Raw genomic sequence first — 25,792 nt, 5'->3', positions numbered from 1 at the left:
AGAGAGACCTTCTGATGTTTTGATGAGAACGCTCAGTCATAACAACGATAAACTCTGAGTTTTAGTTGGTTTTTTTTTTCATGCCGTTACAAATCCATATGCTACTGCAGGTGGCCTTGTCTGTGTATGTGTGTGTGCGTCACTGACTGTTTGTGCCTGAGCGTTGGTCTCTGTGTGTGTGATTTTTTTTTTTCCATGTCTGTTAAACAGACCACAGGATTAAAGCGTACATGTTGCTGGAAGCTATGAGCTCAGTTGTTAACCTGTAAATCAAGACTGATAAGGCCTGAATGTAAACCACTCAGTCTGTCCTCAGTACTGACTCGCGTTTGCCACGCCACTCACAAGATAAGGTGACGGCAGCTGCACATAGATGCATTCCTCTGGTAAAGTTCCTTTGTTGACTTTGCCTCAATACCTTGACCTTGAGTTTTAGTCTCATACTTTCAGCGATTGCGTGCTTCACTAAATTACATCTGTCGTTAGCTGTGGCTGCTGTGTACAGTGTTTCAGATCCATACAAACAGAGATAATTCAAGTTTCAGCTAATTCCTGTGTGGCTTGAGCCCTAATACTGCAATGCAAAACATAGCTGGCTAACTGCATTAACTAATGAGGCACCCGGAAGACACAGAGCAACATTCATTTGGGGTGTTTTTCAGACAGCCAGGAAGACGTTAAGTCCACTTTATCATACTTTTTAGCTTTTTTTTTGTAACCACTTCCTGAAGAGTATATCTGGCGCTTGCTAATCTCTGCATCACCAGCTAGTTGCTGAGATGCTTGTCTGCTGTTTGGTGCTGGACGAGTACAAGCTAACTGAAATCAGCTGCCAGTAAGAGTGTAGAGAGTATGTTGCAGGCCACAACTGCACAATATTAAACTGAACGATGCTGAACAGCTCTGTGGCTCTCTTATTATTGCAGTGAGCTTGCTTTCATTACAGAATCTATGGCCTTAGATCTATAGTATGTATGTAGTTCACAGCAGCACATGGTTCTTTGGGTTTTTCTGTTAAAAACCTTAAAGGCGGTGTGCCTTTCTTAAGCCCATACATGTATTTCAGAGCACTGCTGTTCCGATTAAAACAGCAAACTTTACTTTCTGACAGTAGATTAGTGGACATGTTATTTCTTTCCTAAAGAAATATCCTACAATTCATACTCAGGAACAATATATGTCTGTGTGCATGTGAGCAGCCAGTGTATGCTGTGTGTGTGAGTGTGTGTACGGCCTGAAACAATGTTGTTTGTCCACAGTCATGTGTACATGTGTGTTTTGACAGCAGCACTTTGATGAAGCGTCCGAATGGAGTGTGGTGGCGGTGTCCCTCCTACTCAGCTACTATGAGATATTATGAGAATAACTGACTGTTTTTCATCGCATCGCATGTCCTAAAGGTTTATCACTGAGAGAGAGAGAGAAAGCATTATATAGCGGAGCAGGGAATGTAAACACACATTGGGTAAACTTTATTTTTGATGATTTATAGAGCTACTATTCAGAGAAAGAAAGAGAGAAATGCAGAGTTAACTAGCCAGCTAGTGTTGATCATGTACAGTGCATTGTAATCTAGAAAGTGTACAGTGTGTATTTAACCCTTATGTAGCCTATGTACTGTATGTGCCACGGCACCTCCTTCTTCAATCATTCCATTAATGCACCAAAACCAAGTGGTCCTATCGTTTCCGTCACTTCTGGTATTGATCAAATGTCAATGAATGTGCTATACATCTTCATAATTAGGGCCTCCTCAGACGTAGTTTGATTTGCACACTGCAACGTTACAGTATGTGTGAATATGGACTGCAGTTTCTCATAATAGCCATTGAACTCCTAAAAGGGGTTTATTGTAAACCCAAGTAACCAGACTGTTCTGTTTGTGTTTGACTGCTCAGGCTAAACACTGCCCAGTGACTGTTCTCCAAAGCTACGTGGTCTTATATCCTACTCACTGTTACAAAGCAGAGCTCCTGTTTGATCCATTTCCTTTTCCTAGCCTGGCCCATGTTTGTATTTTCCTAAAGCAAATTATTTTTCAACTGTAAGGACTCCATGACACAGGAAAAACATATTTGAAGTGTCAAGTTAATGTTTAAAGGAAAAAAGTTTTTTTTTTTAACTTTTTCTTATTGTCAACAAATCTCTTCGCTGCCCCCTGTCTGTGGCATCAAACTATACTCATTTCTACTGAATAGTTGGTGTTAAAGCTAAATCATAGTTTATATTTCATTGGACATAAATTAGGAACTGAACCATATGGACAAAAGTACCAGACCACTGCACATTGGACCTACAGGAGCTGCTCGGCCACGGAAACCCATGCTATGAAGCTCCACTTTTGAATGTTAGTCACGATTTCCTTTGATTACGAATCGTCATGTTTTTTTCACGTGTTTTTGTTGACAATAAGAGAAACATGTTACCAGTCTTAACGTCAAAAGCCCTGCAGAGTCACACAGTTATTGTTGTTAGTCAGTCCTCTACTCAGCTGTGCGTGCTGTGAATTAAATGGTGTGTATTAATAAAGGTAAATAAAGGTGGACATCACCACACTAACGGGGGCGGAGTTTGTACTTGAAAGGTTGGTCTGCACTTGTAACCACACGTGTAAGCGCTTTACTGCAAGTTCAAGACCATTGGTTTCCCCCCACAGCAGCCATTATGACACAAAATGACACGTAAACGCAGAAATCACATGAATTATAACGCCGCACCTAAACAGAACAGATGGTTCATTAATGTCAATAATAACTCCTGCGTTTTCCAGCTAATTCATGCCAGAATGGCTGCTGTGAAGTAGGTCTATATCACACTGTTGGAAAGGTTTAGTAATAATATAGATCCAACCCCTTTAACTCTAATTTATATTCTAAAGATGGGCCCCTTAGAATATGTAATTTTCACAGCTGTTCTGTACAATGTTGAATATGGCATATAGGTGCTGCATTGTGGTGATCTATGGAATTGCACTTTGACATATGGGTGTGTGTGTGCGCGTGTGTGTGTGCGTGGGGAGGGGTGAAAGCGTAACTGATAAACACAAGTAATGTACAGCATGTCTGGGAGGAATTGTACGCTACCTGTACAACATCTCAGCGATTTGTAAATAGCCAAAGTCTTCCATTCTAACGTTGGTATGACCTTGTTGCCAGTGGAGAGGAAAAACACTGATCCCCATGTACAGACCTTTAAAGTGACATTTTATTTCTATAAATACTTCATCATTTATTTGACAAGGATACAAGATACCGCTTCACCTAAGATATTTTCTTTTTGCACCAGCTCAAAAACCCAGGAAATAACGGGAGTCAAAGACTAAAATAAAAAAAATAAAAAAAATTTTTTTTTGTAATTTGGGTCTGTTTGGATAAATCTTAGATAAGATAGAGTATGTCCTATATGCGTACATTATGTAGTAAGTATCAATAATGTTCCTTTATTTTGATGGTGTTGATATTTGCTAGTCAGAAAACTGTTAAATCTTTACTCCAAATGTTTGATTTTACATTTGATCAAATATATTCAAAGAAATAAAGAGATGATAAAGAATAAATGCAGCACGTGTCTTTTCATGTTTCCTTTCCACAAGATGTCCTTGCTTACCGTATTGTAAGGGTGAAGGTGGGGAGGGGGTGTTTTTGTGTTTGTGAGTGCCAGAGGTAGAAGGAAAGGGTCCGTCAGCTGTGTTTTCATGTTCAAATGAGGCTTACCATCTGTGAGAATATGATAAATGTTTCCACTCGAGAGATATCCGATAACGCCTTCGCTTCCACTCTCCTGCTTTGATATTTCTGACAACGATCTTTCGTATTCTGAATAGCAGTCACAGGGCTGCAGAGAAGCTCTTTGAAGATTGTGATTGCCGAAATCTTTGCTAAATAACACAATCCCATTTCGTTTCTTTCTCATAAAACACTAAATAGTGTGGGTTTAGTGTGGTGCCCATTAAGTCTCAGTTCATATTGAGAACATGCACACATTCATATTAAATGAGCAGATTTACCTCTTGCAGGATATTTTATCAGGAACATCTTCGTGTCCTGAAAACCGAGACCTTGTAGTGTGTATTAAATTTGAAATAGCTGCTCCTTAATGGAGAAACTCCAAGGAGCAACGCTACTCTCAACAGATGTTTTCCTCTTCAAGGTAAGGAACTTCAATGAAGAAATCAGCTTTGGAAAAATAAACTGTATACAGAGTGTCTGTACATCAAACTAGTTTTACATTCTTAGCCACACCCACTTAAATCTTTATCTTTCTACGTGATAAAGAAATGCTGCTGTAGTAAATGAAAGAAGTCTCTCAGTACGGCTTTTTGGCCTTAAACTGTAAGAAATAAACATGGAAAATGACAGAAATTTATTTTTTTAAAGCCACTGTAAAAACACACATTTCTATATTAGATAAAGGAACAAAACAGAAACTTTCTATAATTTAATTGTTTATTTATTACTTATTTACTTGGTTCAGTATGAGAGGCCATAGGTGAGGTCTTCAGAAAGGACGATGCAAAATGTATGAAAATACATTTAAATATCCAAAGTTTATGCCTTCCTCCACTTTTACCAAAGCCACCCCGCAGGCCCCTGGACCTTATGTTGGACACCTCTGACACAGAGTGTTGTAAATAACTGTAAATTAACTATAAAGAGGGAGTTGCTTGCATGTTCTCCCCGCACTTTTGTGGGCTGTCTTAAGGTACTCTGGCTTCCTCCCACAGACCAAAGACTTGCATGCATTTGGTTAATTAGCAATTCTAAACTGATAGTAGGTGTTAACGTGAGTGAGAACAAATGTCTATATGCGCCCTGTTGAATTGGATAAACGGAGTATTAAAAAAATGGATGGATGAACTATAAAGCCCTTTACATGCCATCATTATCCTCTATGCAGAAAGTGTATGGCAAATGCACGGCACGAGATGGCACTGTGTTTCCTTAGATAACATAGTTTCTTTGCACAGACACTTCTACACTCCACCACCTGGGGGAGCAAGAGTCCTTCCTCTGATTTGGAGACAGTAGACTTAAACACAGACTGAAATACCCAATTTATTTATTATCCTTGGGTGCAAAACTTCTTTAAAACTTTGTAAAGAACTGCAGAGGCTGTCATATTGGAAAATGAACTCGTTAACCTTGCTCCCCTGACAAGGCACAAAGCTATTGTACACAGTCTATCATGTACAAAAAGTTCTTTACTGGTTTTCTGTGCACTTTGCAGAAAATACATTTACTATTTCTTTAACTTGTAAGCGGACACGGCAATGTGAAGTTCAGCAATCAATCAGTAATCAAGCAACACTTTATTCTAATAAAACTTCCCAGGCGATACAAAAATCGGAAGCAGCTCAAACGTACACGTTAACTTTTAGTTTTTAATTGAGGGAAATGCTGATGTTCTCACTGCTTTGTTCTCCATGTCTGTGCAGGATACAGATAATTAACAAACATTAAATGTACTGTTAAGTAATACACAGTGCACGCAGTAATGTACACCATCTCTGTCTCGGACTGCGTTGCGTTTCTGATACGGACTGTGGCTTTGCAGCAAGTTTTTGAAGTCTTGTCAACCGCTATTTTTTTTTTAAACATCCAACATGACAGACAAAACTTTAATTATCAGGACAGCGCTTCAGCTGTGAATATGCGGCCTGTTCCTCGAAGATAAATTCTATACTCACTATAAGAAAATAATAAGTTATTTTGTTCTTACTGGTATCGCTTTGTTCCTCTCTTTTTGATTGTTACGTGTTGGCTTAAATCAGTCTAAAGAAACGCTCCATTCAGCAACAATAATATCACAATTAATCAATTACAGTATGCACACAAACAATGGAAACGTTAAGCTCTAATAAAAATAATGCCAGTGTAAACAAGCTTAAGTATCACACAACTCTCAAATTATTGCACATACATTCATAAATATACAATTCAACTTTGTGCCTTTTCTGTTTATGCATGTGGCTGCATCTCATGTGTGTGTGGGTGTGAACTTGGATAAATTAAATCTGGTGGTGATAGACATCAATAACTGAATGACACAAGTGACACCTATTAGACACGTATGTACAGTACCTGCACACACACCGACTTACACATACACACACTCACAACAGCACTTGTGCATAGATCTAAAGTCTCTTTCTCTGTTACTCAAACAAAAATGTGCAGTAACACATTTAAAGCATTGTTTTGGTAACAAAGTCCAGTCTGTCTTCAGTTCTGGTGCTTCATCGCAATCTATAAACAAAAGACATGTGTGTGTGATGGAGCTTGTTAAGTGTGCTGGTCCAACTTTGCTTTGGTCCCAGTCTGTGTGGAGCTGCAGTTTTCGGTTTGTCCTTTCAGTTCGGTTGATTCACAGAGAGACCTCAAGCCAAGGAATGTCGGTCCCGACTAATACAGATCCCAGATCTGATTTAAGTGATTCAGAAGGTGCGCATCCCTCCTAAACCGCTGTCTTACAACCAGCAGCTGTCACGTCTTATGCATCACCTGTTTGATCAGACGTCAGTTTCTCCTGGTCAGAGATGTCATCATCGGCAGGTGGCCGCGCCCGGTCAAAGAAACCACACTGAGGGAATCACATTAGCCAGTTAGTAGAGTTTTTAATAATTAAACTACCACAAGGAGTTCTGAGGATAGTGGATGCTGTATGTACCTTCCACATGGCTAATGTCAGGATGGCCAGGACCAGCAGCCCCAGCAATATGGCCAAGATGATGACCCAGAGTGGAACAGCGAATGATACATCAGGAGTCCCCCATAACACCAGAGTCCCCATCTGCAGGGAAAAAAAACTGTCTATAAATTTTTCCTTATTTCTCGAAGCTTGGCATAAAGACTCATTTTTATTGCTTTTTATCATACCGCGCTTCTGTGCTGAGGCAGCGTGGCGGGTTGGATGCGATAAGGCATCGATGTGACCGCAAAGGACACGGTAGAGTTGAGAATGTAGGGGTCATTACGCCGCTTTAAGATAAAAAAGTTATTATTTTAAAGGTGGCGTGTTACATATCAGACCTTCCTGCTGAGTGAGTTGAGCGATTAAAGTAAAACAAAAAGTTAACACAAAAAAATCAACTGACCTGCAGGAAAGTGTGCGCCCAGAGTCGCGACCGGATCTTTACCACAGCACTCTGCCCGCGATCCAACCGGCCGACCACACACATTATCTTCAGACAGGAGACATTAGTGCAGTTCTGCATAAGGAGAGGGTTGGTGGAGGGAGAAGAAATATATCAAACACCTGTGAATGGCTAATGAACATTTGGCTTAGTTTGTTTTCTTTAGAGACTTTACAGTTGGCTCACCAAGGTTTTATTGCTGTAATCCTGAGCGGTGCTGATAGATCGTTTGTGGCGGTGAGGAGGACTGCTGGTGTTCCTCAGGAAGCCCAGTAATTCTGGTGTGTCCTGGAGAGTGGAGATCTGAAACAAACAGGGAAATGTTATCAATGCTTATTGTTCAAGCAAGTAAAAATGATCATTTTACATTTGAAAGAAAAGAAAATTTGATATATGATTCTCCAACTGGTCCCGGCAGATGGCTGTCCCTTCCTGAGCCTGGTTCTGCTGGAGGTTTCTTCCTGTTAAAAGGGAGTTTTTTCTTCCCACACTCACCAAAGCACTTACTCACGGGGTGCCATATGATTGTTAGGATTTTCTCTGTTTTGTCTGTATTATTGTACGGTCTTTGCCTTACAATATAAAGCGCCTTGAGGCAACTTGGCGCTACATAACTAAAATTGTCTGCCTTTTTGTATGAAAGGTACCTTGTAAATTAACTTGCCCTGTCTGTTTCAGTGCTTACAGTTTATAGTGCCAATTTAATCGTACTCTAACATGTGTTAGTGTATTCTGTCAGTCCAGACACCTTATTAAAACTCGTTGTTTCACTGCGGCCTTTTTTAGGATTTTCTAAGATGTTTTAGAAGACATAATAATATTACGCAAAACCTCCAGCAGAGGAATAAAAAAAGCAAAATGTTAAGAAATCTCATCGCTGATCTTTTGAAGGGTTGAAAACGATTTAATTTCCTGGTCATACCATGAAGCTGAGAACAGCGAAAAGCAGACACGAGCGAACAACCTGAGACTCTTGAAGTCACAACTCTGAGATTACAGATAAAGAGCCAGAATGGTTTCTCCTCTAGGTGTTTGTCTTCACTGTATAATTACATTTAAACATTTTAAAAACTGGACCAGTTGTGCAGGACATGAAACTACTATGACTCTTACATCAGCTAAGAAAGCAAAGGATAGCAACAACAGGTATGCCTTTATCTTCCTGCAGCTCAGTGATTAGCATCTCTGCCCCAGAGATGGCACTCAGAAAACAAGCCACAGATGCACGGATAACTGATTTACCGACTGTAAGTAACACGGATGTTGAGACGCCAATTACATAGAAGGAATTTGGAGAACATTATGTGAATCTCTTTGCTTGTGCGATCTTGGTATAACACTTCGCAGTCAGGTGAAAGAAGTAACTACTGTAATCAGTCTCCTCAGAGGATCTGACACATGCTGCTGTTTTCATAGATGATTACACATTCACATTTTCAAATAACTCCATGTTTTCTTTTCCAATTATCCTACGCGTGATATCATAGATACTGGAAATGATTCCAGCTCTCATTTCTGCTTGTAAACATAACAATCCATCTTACTTGTATGGAGCCTATTGGGGGAAAAAAACACACAAAGAACACAAGAATAACGGCAATAAGAGTGAATGGCATAAATGGTGCCATTAAGGGATAGAAAAAGATATAACTAATGGTATGAATAAAAAAATGTACCTAAGCCGGTTTGTATGAGTAGGTGCTGTAAATGATCAGTTAGAAATGCACAATGTGCAAACAGACTCATTCTTATTAAAAGCAAAACACCCACATGTCATTCTTGAGATTGTTTTTTGGCTGCATACTTGTATTGCGCACTGTATATTTCATGTTACCTCTAAACCATGCGGGTTAAGGCTGGTGTTTGTCCGGCAGCTCACTGGTCCGTCAGTTTTAATCTCCATGGCATACAGCAGGTTCTCATCGCGGAAGCGAGACGGCCAGCCAACGTGAAGCTCAGCCTCCCCGATGCTGCTGGGACCGGAGTTATGGAGCTGCGGGTGAGAGCGAGGCGGCAGAAAAAACAGCGAGACTTGTCAGTATTCTCCGGCCTCGGTCTCAAGCGGCCAAAGCTCTAATCAGGTTATCATAACTGTGGGATGATGAAACGGGCCACCTGTGTTTTCATAATAATGAAGATAATACTAATGCAGCCTCGAGTCTCTCGGGATTGAAATACAAGACAAATAAAACCTACACCATCACCAGCTTCATCATTCCATATCTAATTTAGGATGACTGAATTATGAGCTTAAATGAACCATCAATTCAATAAACCCTCTTTTGTACTCGCCCCTTTCTTTGTCTATTGCTCTCTCACACACACACACACATATATATATATATATATATGTCCTCACATATGCACACGGTCATTAACACTGAAGCAAGTCATCCAAACAGGACATGATCCTGTTGCTGCAGGGCAGGAATTCTGCAAGAGGAAAAGAAAAAAACCCCTCTGTCCTCTCTAACTAGAAGCAGCTGCCCACTGGGAAAAGTACGGCAAATGAAAATCATTATCAGCTGCGGGACAGACCAGACACCGCAGCGCTCCGGTTCAATGAAGCTGCCATCTATTTAAAATAAAAAGAAATCACATGTATAGGAGACAGATGCACGTATGCACATGCCCCTATTGTTAAGTGTCGCCGGCCTGTCTGCCACCCCCCCCACTATCCTGTTTGACCTTGTTTTTCCTCTTAATAATTATTATTTATTACACTATGACCCCAGTTAAGAATGTTTGCATCCATGCTCCCTGCTCGCCTTGTTTTCTCGTTGCTCCTGGTTCCCGCTGTCTTGCTTTTTCCTGCCTTTGCAGCAGTAATTGCTCTTCAGCTGGAGACCTTCGATCAGCCAGAGTTTAATTCTTTATAGAGCTACTGGTTTTACTGTGTCCTTCATCTTGCAGAGCCCCTACCCTTTGATGTGGCCTAATACACAAGTTTCCACACCTATTTTCCGCTCTTTTCATCCAAGACGAGACTTTCTGAACAGCACGATAAACACAAAATAGCTCACCTTTCCATTTCTCAATCTCTTCATCTACAAATTCATCCTGTTCATTTCCTCACAGCTGATTAGACTGCCCAGCTGTGTTTCAGTGTAAGGGAGGGAATTTACCTCATAGATGTGTGTGACTTGTGGTCCAACATCATCCTCTTTAATGGGCTTCTCTTTCGGTTCCCAGTTTGGGAATGGCAGCACCACCTGAGAGGGATGAGACACCCTGGAAAGAAGAGGGAAGAGAAACAGTGTGGTGATAATAATGCATGTACACATGGATAGGTTTGGACTTTTTCTAAGTGCATTTGCACATATAAATCCTGATTTAATACTTTTCAGTTTTTATTAGAAATATTGTGTTTAAAGGCAACAGGAACTTTCTAAATTTGTATTTTTCTTATTTCTAAATATGACAAAAACAGACCATTTAAAATATCCCTGACAATGCTGCCTGATTATACAGTGCAGCACCAATACTAACTACCTTAGTTTTAACATATACTCACTGGCCACTTCATTAGGTTCACTTGTTCAACAGCTTGTTAGCACAAATATCTAAACAGGCAACCCCACATGTGCTGCAATTCAGCACATTTAGACATGCAGACATAGCCAAGTCGATTCGGTGAAGCTGAAACTAAGGATCAGGAGATTTATGCAACTTTGAATGTGGCATGTTTGTTGGTGCCAGATTTTCCCACACAACCATCTCTAAGGTTACAGAGAAAGGTCCAAAATGAGAAAACATCCAGTGAGCTTTGCTGATGTCAAAGGTCAGAAAACAGCCAGACTCCTTGAAGCTGATAGGAAGGCAACAGTAACTCAAATAACCACTTGTGGCAACCAAGCTTTGCACAAGAGCATCTTTGAATGCACATGAACCTTGAACCACAAGACCACACCAGGTCCCACTCCTGTCTACAATTCGCGTAGACTCACCAAAATTGGATAAAAGAAGACTGGAAAAGTGTTGTCTGGTCTTATGAGTTTCGATTTCTGCTGCAACACTCAGATGGTGGAGTCAGAATTCGTTGTAAACAATTTAAAAATTTAGATCCATCCTGAATTGTTGTGGTTTGGGCTACTAGTGGTGCTGGTGTAATAGTGTGGAGGATATTTTCTTGGCACACTTTTGGCCCTGTAGTACTGAGTAAACACAGTACTACAGCCTGTATTTTATGATCACAATGTACCCATCTTCTGTTGGCTGCTTCCAGCAGGATAACACACCGTCATAAAGCTCAAATCATGTCAGATGGTTTCTTGAAGATGACAATGAGCTCATTGTACTCAAATGGCCGACACAGTCACCAAATCTCAATCCAACAGAGCACCTCTGGGATTTGGTGGAACGGGAGATTCCCATCACGGATGTGCAGCTAACAAATCTGCAGCAACTATGTGATCCTATCGAGTTAATATGGACGAAAACCTCTGAGGGATGTTTCCAGCACTTTGTTGAATCCATGCCATAAAGAATTAGAGCAGCTTTGGAGGCAAAGATGTACCTAATGAAGTGGCATTGTTAGTGCAGTTATATATATATATATATATATATATATATATATATATATATATATATATATATATATGAAATAGTAAAATGTTTGAAGATTTTTCTGGTGTGGAATTGTCAGTACTGTGGGCTATAATTGCCTCTTGATGATGACATTCTGATAATTTCATGGTAGTCTAAGCTAAGTGGGCAAAAATGTTTACATTCCCCACTGTGGGCATAATGTTTGCAGCTAAGTGGACATAACTGAGCCAGTTTAGCAAACAGCAGCTCTCCATGATGAGCTTAATTAAAATATCTTACTTAATTCCAGGATTAAAGTAGACATCGCATCAGACTGAAGCAAACACCACCCCCACTAATAACAGAGAATTAAAATGTGAATTGCTAAATTTTAAATGTTCATCTGAGCAGGGACATTTTTACAGTGCAAACATAGGAGCATGCCCTCGTCTTGCTTATACCAGGTCCCGCTGTGTTTGTGTGTACGGCTGACCACACCCAAACAACAACAAGTAAGGCTCCAAGCTTTGAAGTGTGTGTGTGTGTGTGTGTGTGTGTGTGTGTGTGGTGTGTGCGCTTGTGTGCATCAGCAGGCATACGGGAATCCATGAACATGCCAGCGGCTCCAAGGTTTTCCATGTGCACGTGATTAGCTTAGATTTATGACTAGAGATGTGTTTTTATGCTCTTTGTTTCTATCTGCAGATGAACAGGGAGCACAAATTCAAGCATTTTAATAATATCCTACAATAAAAATAAAGAAGTTTAGCCTGAAACAAGATTGTCATATTAACAAATTATCTTTAGGATAATTAGAATAATGCTTTGTTTCAAGGCAACAAAGCATTCGGCGACCGTGTCTCAGAGACTTAAGCAGTGGTTGACTCACCCACGTAAATCAAGCTGAGCTTGGGCAGTGACAGACAGATTCAAACTGACCAGGTTGCTGTCGGAGTTATCTTTGTTGGAGCTGTGGAGACATTCATACGGTTAAAATAAAAGAACTATAAAAAGAACAAACTGATTTTATTATTTCCAGTGAGGCTTTGATACAGTGCAAACAGAACCAAAACTCAAGATGAACTCATAATAAAGCTGGATTTTCAGGTTCAGATGACTCTGACAAGAATTCCCCTAGCAGGGGGATTGCAAAAGTCAAACATCTACATCTAGCGATGTGAGATATTGAAAATAACGCTATTAAGCACACAGTGGGCATCTTGTGTAGAGCTTGTCTCCTGTCTGGAGCTCCTCGGGGCCATCTGTATTTTTCTGCGTCTGCGGTTAGTTTCATCAAACCACAGACAGCAACATGATCGGGACAGACACGAAACATATTTACATGGATCAGATGAAACACAAACAGCTCTTTGTGCGTGTATGAAAGAGACAGAAACAGTGACGATGGTTGGGGGGGGGGGGGGGGGGGGGGGGTTGAGCATGACTGCTGGTGGGTGTGTCACCTGTGGATCTGTAGTTCAAAGCTGATTTTTGGTCCAGCATCTTCTAGCCTTTGGACTGAAAACCTCAAGCCAACAGACAGCTGGTGAGGGCAGGAGCATGTAAAAAAAAACACACAAAAAACAGGGAGAACTGATCAAAAACATGACAGAAAGAATGGGTGTTGGGGCAGGGGCTGTTAAAGAAAGATGACAGAGAAATAAAATCCATCTGTACATAAAAAGTCACATTAACTAGATCAGTTTCTGGGTTCTCAAAGGCAGATTATCAAAGTTGTGTGTGTTGATAGCGCGCGAGATTCTTAAATCAGAAAAAAGCCAGACTACAGACACACAGACACATAAAAGCCACAGTTAGGTTTCTTGTGTCTCCTCAGTTTAAATTCTCTGGACTAACTCGAAACACATGCAGGAATTAGTTCATCATCGACGGCATGGCAGCGTGCGCATGTGTGTGCACGGGTATGTGAGTTCTGCTGAACAACAGGTCAAGCACATGGATCAGAGAGGAAAATGACAGCATGCAGACGTGCACTTCAAGAGGGAGACCTGGGGGAGGAGAGGGGGAGTGATGGTGGAGTGTGGGACTACAAAGTCAAGTTATCTTTATGGATACACATGTGAGAGATGAGCAAGGCAGAGAAGCTCTACAGAGACAGGCACCAAGTGAGAACAAACCATTTGGAGAGAAGTCATCACTTTTACCTCCCGTTTCAGAGAGGGTGAAGCTTAAAATTTGTCTTTAGGGCACCTGGAACTCTGTGGTTGAAAGCTGGGAGTTAATGTTTGCAGTACTGTCCTTCAGTCGCTGTGGTCAGCTTGAATTTAGGTCGGTTAGAAAATAGGTTGTGCTTTCATGGTGCAGAAATCTTCAAAACATCCGCCTAAACCTTCTCAAAGCAATGCATCTTTGTTATATTCTCTGCCTTACGTCAGTGCACTGTGTATTCCAAAAACTGCAGCTTGGCTAAAATACTCGGCTCCTGTGTTTGGCAGCCACAACGCTTCGCGCAGTGTGTTTAGCTCATAATTTAACAGAACAATGATTCTTTGGAACGACAGAGTGAGAAGTGGTTTATGCCAATGAAGTGGTTTAAAGGGTTTTCCGCTGACAATGTAATACTTCTTGTCAGCATCACAAGGTGGTTACTATTATTAAAATTTCAACTGACCACAGCGACCGTGTTTAAAGACGGATGAAAGTGCAAACTTTGAGCAACCAGCTGGAGGATTAAAAGTGATTTCAAATCAAGATCATGGATCACGTTGAACTCACACTCCTCTCTTTTTCCCTGCACACCTGACTCTAAACTACACTACCTGAACAAAAGTACACATTACTACTCATCATTGCTACAAGAGCTGCTTGGTTAAATACCATGAAGCTCCCGGCTCACATTTTGTGTGCTGATGTTAACGTCAGAGGTTTGGAGCTGTTACTTAGTCAGCAGAAAGTTGGTGATTTTTACACACTGTGCGCCGCAGCACTAGGAAACCTCAGTTTGTAACTTTACGTGGTCTGCCACTTTGGGGTTGAGTTGCTGTGGTTCCTAAATGGTTCCACTTTGCAATAACAATTCAATTCAATTTCATTTTATTTATATAGCGCCAAATCACAACAACAGTTGCCTCAAGGCGCTTTATATTGCACAGTAGATCGTACAATAATAGATACAGAGAAAAATCCAACAATCATATGACCCCCTATGAGCAAGCACTTTGGCAACAGTGGGAAGGAAAAACTCCCTTTTAACAGGAAGAAACCTCCAGCAGAACCAGGCTCAGGGAGGGGCGGGGCCATCTGCTGCGACCGGTTGGGGTGAGAGAAAGAAGACAGGATAAAGACATGCAGTGGAAGAAAGACAGAGGTTAATAACAGATATGATTCAATGCAGAGAGGTCTGTTAACACATAGTGAGTGAGGAAGGTGACTGGAAAGGGAAAAACTCAATGCATCATGGGAATCCCCCGACAGCCTACGTCTATTGCAGCACAACTAAGGGAGGATTCATTCACCACATAAAACCACTTACAGATGATCATGGAATATCTAGGAGGGACGAAATCTCATGTACTGACGCGTTTGAACAGTCACATCCCATTACAGCATCATGCTTGATTTCAGTGTGCTCTTTAGAACGAGCCACTCTTTCAAAATGTTTGCAAACCGACTGCATGGCTAGATGTTTTTGTACAACTGTGGCAATGAGACTGAAAACACCTGAATTAAGAGATTAAGACTTCTGTGTGTTTGAAAAACAAATGTATTTATTCAAATGTGGAACTGGCGACTTCTTTTCCAAATGGTGGAACAAACCGAGAAGCTGCAGAAACTCTACTTTGGAAAAGAAAAAGAGCCACAGTGTCAGAGTAGTCACAAAAAAAGATGAAGCAAGAGAGCAACAGAAACTAAAAGTAGTGCAAAAGAAGAGGGAACCACTAAAGTGAAATGTAAGATTCAGATTTCTTCCTTTGCCTTATATATGTGAGCAACAAAAGCGGTTAGCTGAATACATCTGGGTGTTTTAAACCTGAAATCAGTCTGGATTCAACGGTGCTAGGGTGGGGAGAGTTTTTTTATTGCCATTATAAATAAAATCTGTATTTCTGATGTGATGTGGCTAGAACTGATACTTATGTTAGATCACTTTGTGGTTTGGAAACTGTGTGCAGCCATTACTCATTCCATTAATGCTCTCCAGTAGCCTCCAGCTACTATAAATATAATATGTGTATAACTGCATTTCTCCTATAACAAAAATTTGCAATCAATTAATTTAGTATTTTTCATTTATATTTTGCTGGAATCAGTAATTTAAGCACTGCAATTTTGTGAAACACTAACAAAAAACACATCTTCAAAGTAGGACTCCACTGATTGATAAATGACTGAAACTAAGATTCTGACCAGTAGAGGAAGAATGATGACAGAGATGCAGGCAGGCAGATGAATGCAAATACCAAAGCCAAAAAAACTGCTTCCCTTCAGGCGTGTACCCTTAACTCATCGCTCTGTTCATGCAGCAGAGGGTTGACCACCAGTGATGAGAACTATTTAGCTGCACAATACAACCAGAATCTGTACGGGGGACATGGAGGTATGTTCTGCATCAGCTCATGGATTCCTGAACGTTCAATGGGGCAAGCGCAGAGTTCAATATGGGAAACATCTGGATAGCTGGAGAGCTGCGCACGCACACACACACACACACACACACACACACACACACACACACACACACACACACACACACACACACACACACACACACGTGTATGCATGCCTTGTCCTTTTACACGCTCTTGTTATGCTCTCCTCCCCCAACAGTGAAACATGACCGCATAATTGATTTATCAGAATGCTATGTGTCACCTCCAAAGAGCAAATGCACCTCTCTGCCAGCCTTGACGCCTTTAAAAAAAACAACAAAAGCCCACATTCACACACATGTCATGCTTTGTAGCACATCTCTGTGTATCTGAGTGGTAGAATTTCATGTAACATGGGACCGCTCTTTACTTTACAAAGCCTTGGCTTCCTGCATGTGTCAGCCACGCACGACCTAAATGGATTATTACTACACATGCACGCTTGGACTGAATGCAAAGCCTAGCCCTGTGAATCAGACTGTGTGGAATGGAGGTCAAGGTGAACATCAGCAATCACTGGAAAGCATCAATCAGGGCGAATTAAACCTGAGGCCTAACAGTTGCGCCTTCTTAGCGTGGGTGTTGTTGAAACGTTTGTGTGTGCGTTTGCGCTTACGTGCGAGAACTCACCTCCGTCTCGGCCACCATCGGGTTCCCGAGGTCACACACCACCATCCTGGACTCATTGATCAACTTGTACTCACAGTTTAACTGAGAGAGAGACTAGAGGAGATCCAAGGTACGGAAAGACAGTAAGAGTGGGACAAGAACAGTGAATGAAAGTGACAAATAGAGAGCAGTGAGAGTCAAGTGGTGAGCGAAAAGACAAAGGGAGGCAAGTATAACACCATCAAAGGGGGATGGGAGTGAGAAGGGTGAAAAAGAGAAGGAGAGAGGCAGGGGGGAGGACAGGAGAGGAAGAGTGATGAATGCTCTGACAGTAACAATGTCATCAATCAAACAGCCCCATTACACACTCATTAGCGCACACACGTGCAAACACACACACACGCAGACGTAAACACACATATGCACACAGAAGTTGACCCTATCCATTTCCGTGGTCACTAATGCAGCTTGTAAATCATAATAGGGGCTTTTGAGCTGTTGCCAGTAGAGCATACCCGGCTGATAGCCTTGCCTTAATCATGTCTAACAAACACAAACCACAAAGACACAACAGGATGCGATGCCGGACTGTAACTGAAGCCTCAAATAGCCCACTTCCCAGTTTTTGAACTTGGCTTCAATGATGATGAGACAACAGTTTTGGTCTTATCTATTTTCAGCATCCACCCTTCTGGCCCTTAACATTAAACTGGGATAATTGATGTCAGACAAATCTGTGTGCAATGTGTGTAAAAGAGTGTGCGTGAGTATTTACCTCCACCCTGCGCTCTACTCCGATGTAGTCAGCTTCAGGCGGTAGCAATGCGTAGAGCTCTGTCTCGTAGGCTCCCTCTCCTCGGTTCACCGCAGTGATGGTCAACATGACCAGGTTGTCATCTGCAATCACCACCTCTGTGCGGTCCCTGTGTTTGTGCGTTTTATTGCAGGAAGAGAAAAAAGCAGAGGCAGGAAATAAAGCACTTTGCTGTAATTTAATTCCTGAAAATATAAAAAAACAAATGTGTTTTTTCCCCCTGTAAATTCTAGTTAATAATTTTCGGGACTGGACATGTGCAATCTCATCAGCTGCAAAGAATGCAGTACCTCCGACCCCAACAATAACCCCACCAGCACACGCGTGTGTGTGTTAATCAGTCAGTAAATGCTGACAGGATGTTTGCATAATGCTGCCATGGAGATATCGAACAGCTGGAAGCACTGTGGAGAATAGGTTAATTCACATATGCAACATGCACACGAGCACACTCACAAACACACGCTCCGTGGTAAACGGGGCCATAATGTGAGCAACTTTAGTGTAAACTTGGCGCATTGTGTGAGGAATAACAGACACAGTTGCTTTGGTTTCGCTGTGTGTGCGTGGGTGCCTGCGTTTGGCTGTCTGAAGTGTTGGGTGTTTAGAAGTTCAGGTCAAAGGGTGCCGCCGCGTCTTACATGCTGGCAGAGAGCTGGAGGTCCGGGATACAAATATTGTCGTCGCCGCAGTCGAGGAGGATGTAAGCCTGAGAGGAAGAGGGGCACAAAGAGAGGAGTGAGATGAGGACACGGAAGGATGCAGGTGCTCTATATATATAACATATACACATTCACACAGGCCTTTGGTTTGTTGTGTTGCTGCCTGATTTGGGCAGAGATCTGACTTCTGTCTCTCTGCGGCTACTATGATAGTCCTCGGTTTGTTGCTGTTTTGTTTTATTACGACACTTAACGTCCAAAAATTTAAGGAAGTGTAACTGAGCGAGCTAATTTTAATGGAAACAATAAAATAAATCCTTCTTATTAAAAACGATAAACAATATGGGCAGTGCTCCTCTTTTCACCATGACCTCATATGATCCATGTTTCCAGTGAACATAGTTCAGTGCTGAAAAGCTTCTTAATGTTTATATTAACTCAATTCACACATGGGAGCGCAACCAATCGAGTGCATATTCTTCCATCATAACAAGTCTGAAAATGGCCTAGAGCTGGATCTTAGCGTACATCAGGGCCTTTCTTAGTTTTTTGCTATTTTTATTAAGTAAATATACTGCTCCAAACTCTAGATTATAACAGTTTCATCTGCAAAGGTAAACTGCGCTGTCCCATCCCAGGAAATGATAGACTCCAAGTTGATTTTAGGTGAATCAGATGGTTTATATTTGGGAGTCAGTCTTTTTATGTCCAAGACAAGCATTTTAAATCAAGCAATGACTGAATAAAATATGATCTCAGGTCGATTCTGGATCTCTTTTGGGCTTAGCGAAGTTGAGTTAGTTCAATTTTTACAGCCCAGTGTCACAAATCACAAATTTGTTCCATAGGTCTTCAACAACCTAAAGCCTCCTTTCTTCTGATAAAGAAAAGCTCCCCCAAAGAATCCATTAAACAGGGCCAACTAAGGAGAAATCCTTCTTTGATGTGCCGTGTACACTGTACTGTACAGCATTATGTGTTTATATGTACATACAACATGTATGCTTACATGCTCTTGGAGGAAGGTGCTGCTGTAGTGGTTAAGGACAGGTGGAAGACTTTGGTCAAGAGTAGCTGGAGCCAGGCTGTAGTTGAGAGCGAGTGAGATGGGGCTCAGCTTGTCCCTGAACTCATCCTCCTCCTGGAATAAAGTGTGAATGAGAATGAGAGAAACGTGCTGTCAGTCATTCACAACCTCACTTACAAAGCTCATTAACTATTTCTTGTATGTGTGTTCGTGTGCACGGTTTGATTTGCTCACTCTGAGGTAAATTGTGTAGCTCAGGCATGCACGTGGGCGACTGTGACCCAGCCTCAGGAGTCCCATGCGCTGAGGCTGCTCGGTGTCCAAGAAAAGCACTCTCTTCACTCCACCCCTGGAGCCTTTGAGCCAATCGAGCTGCAGCTCCGCTCTCAGGTCTGCACAGAAGATAATAATAAATAAGTAGAGATTAAATTTGAGTTAACAGGTAGACGATTCAGCCAATCCGACACTACTTAACTGTTGAACCTAAAGCGGAGATGTCAAACTCATTTGACATCACGGGCCACATTCAGCCCACTTTGATCTTAAGTAGGGCAAAGCAGTGAAAGACATTTAACTAAATATTTAATTCCTGAAAATTTCTTATTGTAAGTAAAAGAACTGCAACTTCAACAGTGGGTGTTTTCTTTATAATAAATAAATAAAATTACAGGAAAAAATCTGTTAGCAGATTGCCCAGGGTGCCCTGTACAAAGAGAACATACAGTTTTTATTAATTCATATTTTTCCACTGTGGACTGAAGTCTTTGTTGGGCCTTATGTTTCACAGCCATGCTCTAAAGGGTCTGGGTTCGATGTGACTTTCCATTAGATATGGGATAAAGTCCTATTTGCATTTGCGTGTTTGTGTGTCTTCTATCTCATCTATTGCTCCTCACACCCACCTTTGTTCTCCACTCTGATTGGTGTATAAGAGCAGAAGATTCCCAGCAGGAAACTCTAATAATGATACAGTATGTACAGCAGAGCCGATTTCAGCTACTGCACAGCTGCTTACCTACAGAGCTGGGGATGCCCACACCACTCACGGCTGCACAAACATCCACTTTGAGGCTACGAGAAAGGAAAATTGGAAAAAGAGACAAGAGGTAACAAATTTGAGTCTCACATGTGTTCCGATGGTAGTTCTAGTTAATTTGTGTGTAAGAGAACGCAAACTGGTGCACACTACTGGAAATGTCAGGGGTTTTTTTTTAAGGGATTTCCCAAGTGCTGTTAAAGAGAAAGGATTTTTTTAACATGGCTTTTCCAAAGACCCTAGCTAGAAGTTTCATTTTAATTTAATTTTTATTATTTATTCATTTATTTGCTGCATGTGTTCTCCACACATTCTCATGACATTTGTATAAATGTTAAAAAAAAATCAGAATGACTAAAAAAAAACAACAACCCACAAACAAGGCACTTCTTCCTTCCTGCACTCCACGGGGCACGGGGAATTACCACAGTGCCCCCTGCCCATTAGACACACAGATATGGGAGACTGGGAAACACTTCTGCATTTCCTCAATTTATGTGGGTATTACCCTATGTGCAAGTGTTTTTTCTGAGCGTGCATGTGCGTTATCGCCACTTTAATCAAGGACAGGAACTCTCACACAGGAAGGCCTGTGCTGTTAATAACCACTAATCTGGGGAAGCTTGTGGATGCAATGCTCCTCTTACACTGACGACTCAGCAAGTGTGAGCCAGTGTGAGGGAATTACAGTGCTTCATGTGATCATTATTTCTTTGGTTTCAGTTCACCAACACTAACAAGCAGAATGCAGCTGTTGCAGATTCCTGTGTTTGCTAATAATTAGGTTCCCAATTAGATGACACAATGATGATGAGCTGGTTTTTCTTCAAGTGTGATGCAGATGTTAGTTTGCGTGTGTGTGTATGACAAAGTGCAGGTTCTCTTTTGTTAAAAAATGCTCCCCTGAGTCATTATAACCTCTTCAGGTAGTTTCACACGTAGTAAATATGTGTTGCATGTGTGCGGTGTTCGAGGGTATGCTCGAGTGTGATGTTAATAAGCACTGTGTGCCAAACTTAAGTGCACGCAACACAGAAATGACCCCTAGTTTACTGCCGACAGCCCCGGCTCTTTATTTAGCTGTTACTGTATAGAACTTTCCTCCTCTAGCCTTAAATAAGTCACAAAATAGTTGAAATTAACTGATATTCTGCATCAGAGCTGCTTCTGAGGTTGCACAGTGTCGGAAACCCCCCTCCCCCAGACCATTATGACATACAATTGGAGAGGGGGGGGGGGTTAATGGTTTCTGTTGTCGCCGCCCCTCTTTTTTATGAGTGTTTCTCTTGACCCTGGCCTTGAGTGTAGCCATTTGGTTCATATATAAACACTTACATTTCCAAGACGACTGGATAACATGTTGCGCAGTTCTTTTCTAAAATAACAGGCCCTAAAACTTGCTACAGACCAGTCGCCTTTTTCTCTTTCCTCTACTTCTTCATCCTCTTTTCCCAGCGCCAGTTTGTGCCGCATCTTAACCACTACATTGAAATCAGAGAGCTGAGCATGAGATTTTCTGAAAAAATAATTACCAGCTAATCTTTAAAAGGGCTGTTTAAGCTTGGGACAAATTGTTTTTGGCCTCACAAACAAGCTATGAACAGAACATGCCGTTGCCTCTTGGGTTCATAGGGAAAACATGTCAAGGCTCAGTCACACCAGAGTAAAAATAGGATCACATCCTCTTTGTGTCTAGGAAAATCGGTGGCTGTCCGGTGATCGCACCGAATGTTTTTGCTATCACAGGCCGATTGCAAGTAGCTGCAGCCAACACTTTTGATTGCAAGGCAATTACAGACGTCACAAAGTGAGATGTCACTATTTGTGGGAGGATTTCAGAATTTCTGTTTCAAATTTGTGAGGTTCTGTCCATATATGAATTTCTGTTTAATGTGAATTTCTGTGTCTGTAGATGGCAAAGATCTGCGATAAGCAGCAACAGATTCATCACATTGACTATTATCAAAAACAGACTACGTGTCATTTCCAACTGGACCCCATTCAGTTGCAGACTGAGAGCAGACTTCACCTTATGGCTGACTGTGAGTGGTCACAGATCTGGTAACCACCATCGAAGCAACCATTGGAAAGGCGATGAATGAGTTTGCACAAAGTCACAATCATTTTGTCATTGTTTTCCCTCGTGTGAGCGTAACATCAACAAAGATTTCCCCACTTACCACCAAAGAAGTGAGTGGGTTTCCTTTTAAACTTTGCCTTTTCGTCTCCTCTAACTGATCTGTCAAGCTAAGAGAACCCACAGTTAAAAAGCTCATTTCCCTCACATTTAAAAACTGGATAAGAAAATACTGGTTGAACGTCTCTAACCTCTTCCAAGTAACAACAACCTAATCAAGGAAGCTGGAAATGACAAATAAAGAACAAGCATCTTATTTAAAAAACATGTAAACATAATCGACGTATGCTTTAATTTCAGTTCCTGTTGTGCAAGAACCTGTTTCATCTAAAGCTACCATGTCTGTTTGTATTTGAGGGGGGAAAAGTACAAATGTTTTATTCTTTTGATCCTGGAGCAGACAGAATATTTTAGAAGACAGTGGAAGCACTTCAGACAAACACTCAGTGTTGTTGTACCACCTTCAGAGTCAAAGACCGCTGGGTAATTATTTTTTAGGAAATCAGATACTTAACTATGTGACTGAAATGTAATGGAGATGTATGAAGCACAGGCTGGAGATTTCACCCTTTATGCTCCTTTCTAGTTCAAATTGCAGGGAAATGTCTCTGAAACACAAGAGACTCAAACAGCCTTTAATTCTATTGCTGCTGTTTGAATCACTGCGTGTTTGCATATGTCCAAAGTCCTATTTGATTCCATACCTTGGACCATAATTTTATAGCGGTTTATTTAAATAGGCTGAGTTTTGTTTTGACAATACTCCACAGTATAAGGCTCTATGTCAATCCAGCCCAAACCCCTTTCTTTTTTCTCTCACTGCCAATATTCACACACCACTACGCAGACACCGCGATGGCATAAAGCCGAGCCCACTTCTCCGTCCAAACAGTCCTACAGCAGTTCCTGTCCCAAAAAGTCAGGACCAACAATAGACTGAAGCGAAGCCGCAGGAGCCTTTAGACTGGCTCCCCTCAACTAAACTCACCCCCAGACCGTTCAAAGCCAGCGTGCTCACCCCCACCAACAATAATATAATCAAAACAGAATTATGCCGTTTCAGATTAATTGCAGAGCCCCGTAAATCTGAGGTTCCGGGTCATATGAGTGGGCTTTTTCAGTGGGCTGCTGTGTTATTGCAGCAGAGACACTGACAAACGGACTTTGGCCGATGGCAGACATCTAGAGCGCAGAGGTGAAATATTTGTCACATGCGTCAGTGAGGGTGTAATTTGTAAAATGGGAAACTTTATACTGCACAGCATATTAGGATACAGTACGAGCAGGATTGTTTCTTTTACAGATCTGAGGTTCAGAGCAGCAGTGGGCCTCATTAGTCTTATGTTTGCTTAAGACTTTGATCCCTTTAACTTTCATTCACCTGCACATGCACTCACACATCTGCGCACACACAAACACACGCAAGGTCCGTTTTTCCAAACTGCGATATAATTTACAACTGACCAAAGGCGTTAACGCTGGAAAAGTGTCTAATTTAGGTACTAAGAGCTGTCACTCTTCATTTTTAACTCGACCGTAGGTGCGGATTCGACCGCCTTTTTCTCACCATGCCATGCCAAACGGAAGCGGCAGAGTGACCCAGCTGGAAAAAATTACAACAAACTGTAGACTGTGGTGATGAGCTAGAGAAACATCTCACAAAACAAAAGGAAATCAACGTTTTATTCTGTGGGAAAGGATTCGCCTGTTTAATTGCAAAATGTGCAGCAGAGTCAGAATATAGATTTCTGTAATGATGCACATTCTTTTATTGTACTCTTGTAGATTTCTGTTTTTCTTTGATTTTGTTTATTTAACCTTGAAAAAAAAATCTGACTGAGATCAAAATCTCTTTTTCAAGAGGGACCCTGCCAAGAGTGCTGCATGAAAACATTGGTACAACAATAAATATCCAGTTAAGATGTATAAATAGGTCCGTTTCCAAAAGTCAGATTGAAAGTAAACAATGGCAGTGAAATTAGAAGTGGATGAAGGAGGTTTTTGACTAACCTCCTTCAAGCTCAAGGAGTCAGCATCTGGTCAGAGTAGTACTGGTTTCAAAAAATGTGTAACGTTTATGTCTATCGGTAAGGAGAGGGCAGCTGAAGAAGTTAATATACTGGTGCTTTCAATCACAGTTAATACACTGCCTGGCCAAAAAACAAAGGTCACCACCTGGATTTAACTAAACCAACAGGTAAGAGCCTTCTATTGGATAATTACTGCAGTGATTAAAACATTTCGGCTGGCAACTAAACGGCCAACCACCTTCAAATTAGAAATGTAGATGGAAAAAATCTTGACTGTGATCAGGGATCATTTATGCTGGGAAAATCAGACTGTAAAGAAATCAACAGTAGAACGTTCATGTTTAACAGTGAAGGTAAAAACATTTCCACATGCACAATGTAAAGACGGCTCATGGAGTTTGGGACTAAACAGCTGTGTAGCCTTAAGAAAAACACTTATCAGTAATGTTAATTTAAAAAAAGTTTCAATGTGCCAGGAAGCATAAAGATTGGACTCTGGAGCAATGGAAAAAGGAGTCCAGATTTACCCTGTTCCAGAGTGATGGGTGCACCGGGGTAGGAAGAGAGATGGAGTGATACACCCATCACGCCTGAGGCCAGATTTACTAACACTGGATTTTGGCAAAAAATCCAGTGTTAGTAAAAAAAAGAAAGAAAAAAAAACAAACAAATAAAAAAGAAACTGCATAACTTTTGTAACCACACCTATGAGCACTATTCAGGGATTGTGTTCACACACAACTTTGCCCCGTCTAGTGCCTGTCATACAAGCCTGTGGGGCAGTGGAGTCAGTTTAACTATCTGAATATACAGACTCATCGGGTTTTTCCATCAACAGATTCTTCTTCCCTGATGGCAGGGCCACATCTGTATATGATAATGCCGAGATTCATCAGGCTCAGGTTGTGAAAGAGTGGAGAATATTATTGTAACAGTGCAGAAGCTTATCGAGACGATGCCATCGTGAATGCGTGCCGTCATCACCTGAAGGTGGTCCATCAAAATATGAATGTGTGACTTTACTTTGACCAGGCTATGTTATATTAATACATGGTTATGAATCGGAGAGACTGTAATTACCAGGTAACCATGATATTCATCTGAGGCAGGTGACACTGTCGGTCGTCGGGATTAAGGATTTTGGGGGTCAGGATCATTTCAGCTTCCACAGATACCACAGCTTGTGACCTGCACATACACAAACAAAC

The 25,792-nt window shown here is 41.4% G+C and overlaps 2 protein-coding genes across 6 annotated transcripts in view; one reads left to right on the top strand and one right to left on the bottom strand.

Moving 5' to 3' along the window:
* atxn1b (ataxin 1b) overlaps positions 1 to 3,556 on the top strand; it is a 16,471-nt gene extending 12,915 nt beyond the window's left edge. For all 5 annotated transcript variants that reach the window (XM_085292258.1, XM_085292257.1, XM_085292254.1 and 2 more), the window contains one exon: positions 1 to 3,556. This exon is cut by the window's left edge and continues 1,149 nt beyond it. The gene's annotated coding sequence lies outside the window, so the exon portion shown is untranslated.
* A 1,804-nt stretch (positions 3,557 to 5,360) lies between these two features.
* Positions 5,361 to 25,792, bottom strand: part of itga8 (integrin, alpha 8) — a 41,130-nt gene continuing 20,698 nt past the window's right edge. The window contains exons 15-30 of the mRNA XM_085292252.1: positions 25,665 to 25,772; positions 20,397 to 20,452; positions 19,616 to 19,773; positions 19,364 to 19,495; positions 18,334 to 18,401; positions 17,654 to 17,801; positions 16,900 to 16,992; positions 13,123 to 13,202; positions 12,549 to 12,629; positions 10,258 to 10,363; positions 8,967 to 9,125; positions 7,319 to 7,435; positions 7,094 to 7,207; positions 6,876 to 6,977; positions 6,667 to 6,789; positions 5,361 to 6,579 (exon numbers count right to left, since the gene is read on the bottom strand). Of these exons, the coding sequence (XP_085148378.1) occupies positions 6,490 to 6,579; positions 6,667 to 6,789; positions 6,876 to 6,977; positions 7,094 to 7,207; positions 7,319 to 7,435; positions 8,967 to 9,125; positions 10,258 to 10,363; positions 12,549 to 12,629; positions 13,123 to 13,202; positions 16,900 to 16,992; positions 17,654 to 17,801; positions 18,334 to 18,401; positions 19,364 to 19,495; positions 19,616 to 19,773; positions 20,397 to 20,452; positions 25,665 to 25,772 (1,735 nt within the window). The 3' untranslated portion in view covers positions 5,361 to 6,489. The remainder of the gene's footprint in view (positions 6,580 to 6,666; positions 6,790 to 6,875; positions 6,978 to 7,093; positions 7,208 to 7,318; positions 7,436 to 8,966; positions 9,126 to 10,257; positions 10,364 to 12,548; positions 12,630 to 13,122; positions 13,203 to 16,899; positions 16,993 to 17,653; positions 17,802 to 18,333; positions 18,402 to 19,363; positions 19,496 to 19,615; positions 19,774 to 20,396; positions 20,453 to 25,664; positions 25,773 to 25,792) is intronic.

Source organism: Mchenga conophoros, linkage group LG11 (assembly GCF_057382185.1).
Source record: "Mchenga conophoros isolate Kocher_MC1m ecotype Shallow Benthic linkage group LG11, M_conophoros_male_GT1.1, whole genome shotgun sequence".
NCBI lineage: Eukaryota > Metazoa > Chordata > Actinopteri > Cichliformes > Cichlidae > Mchenga > Mchenga conophoros.
The sequence above is the reverse complement of the archived record's forward strand: the minus strand, read 5'-3'. Positions and strand labels throughout refer to the sequence as shown.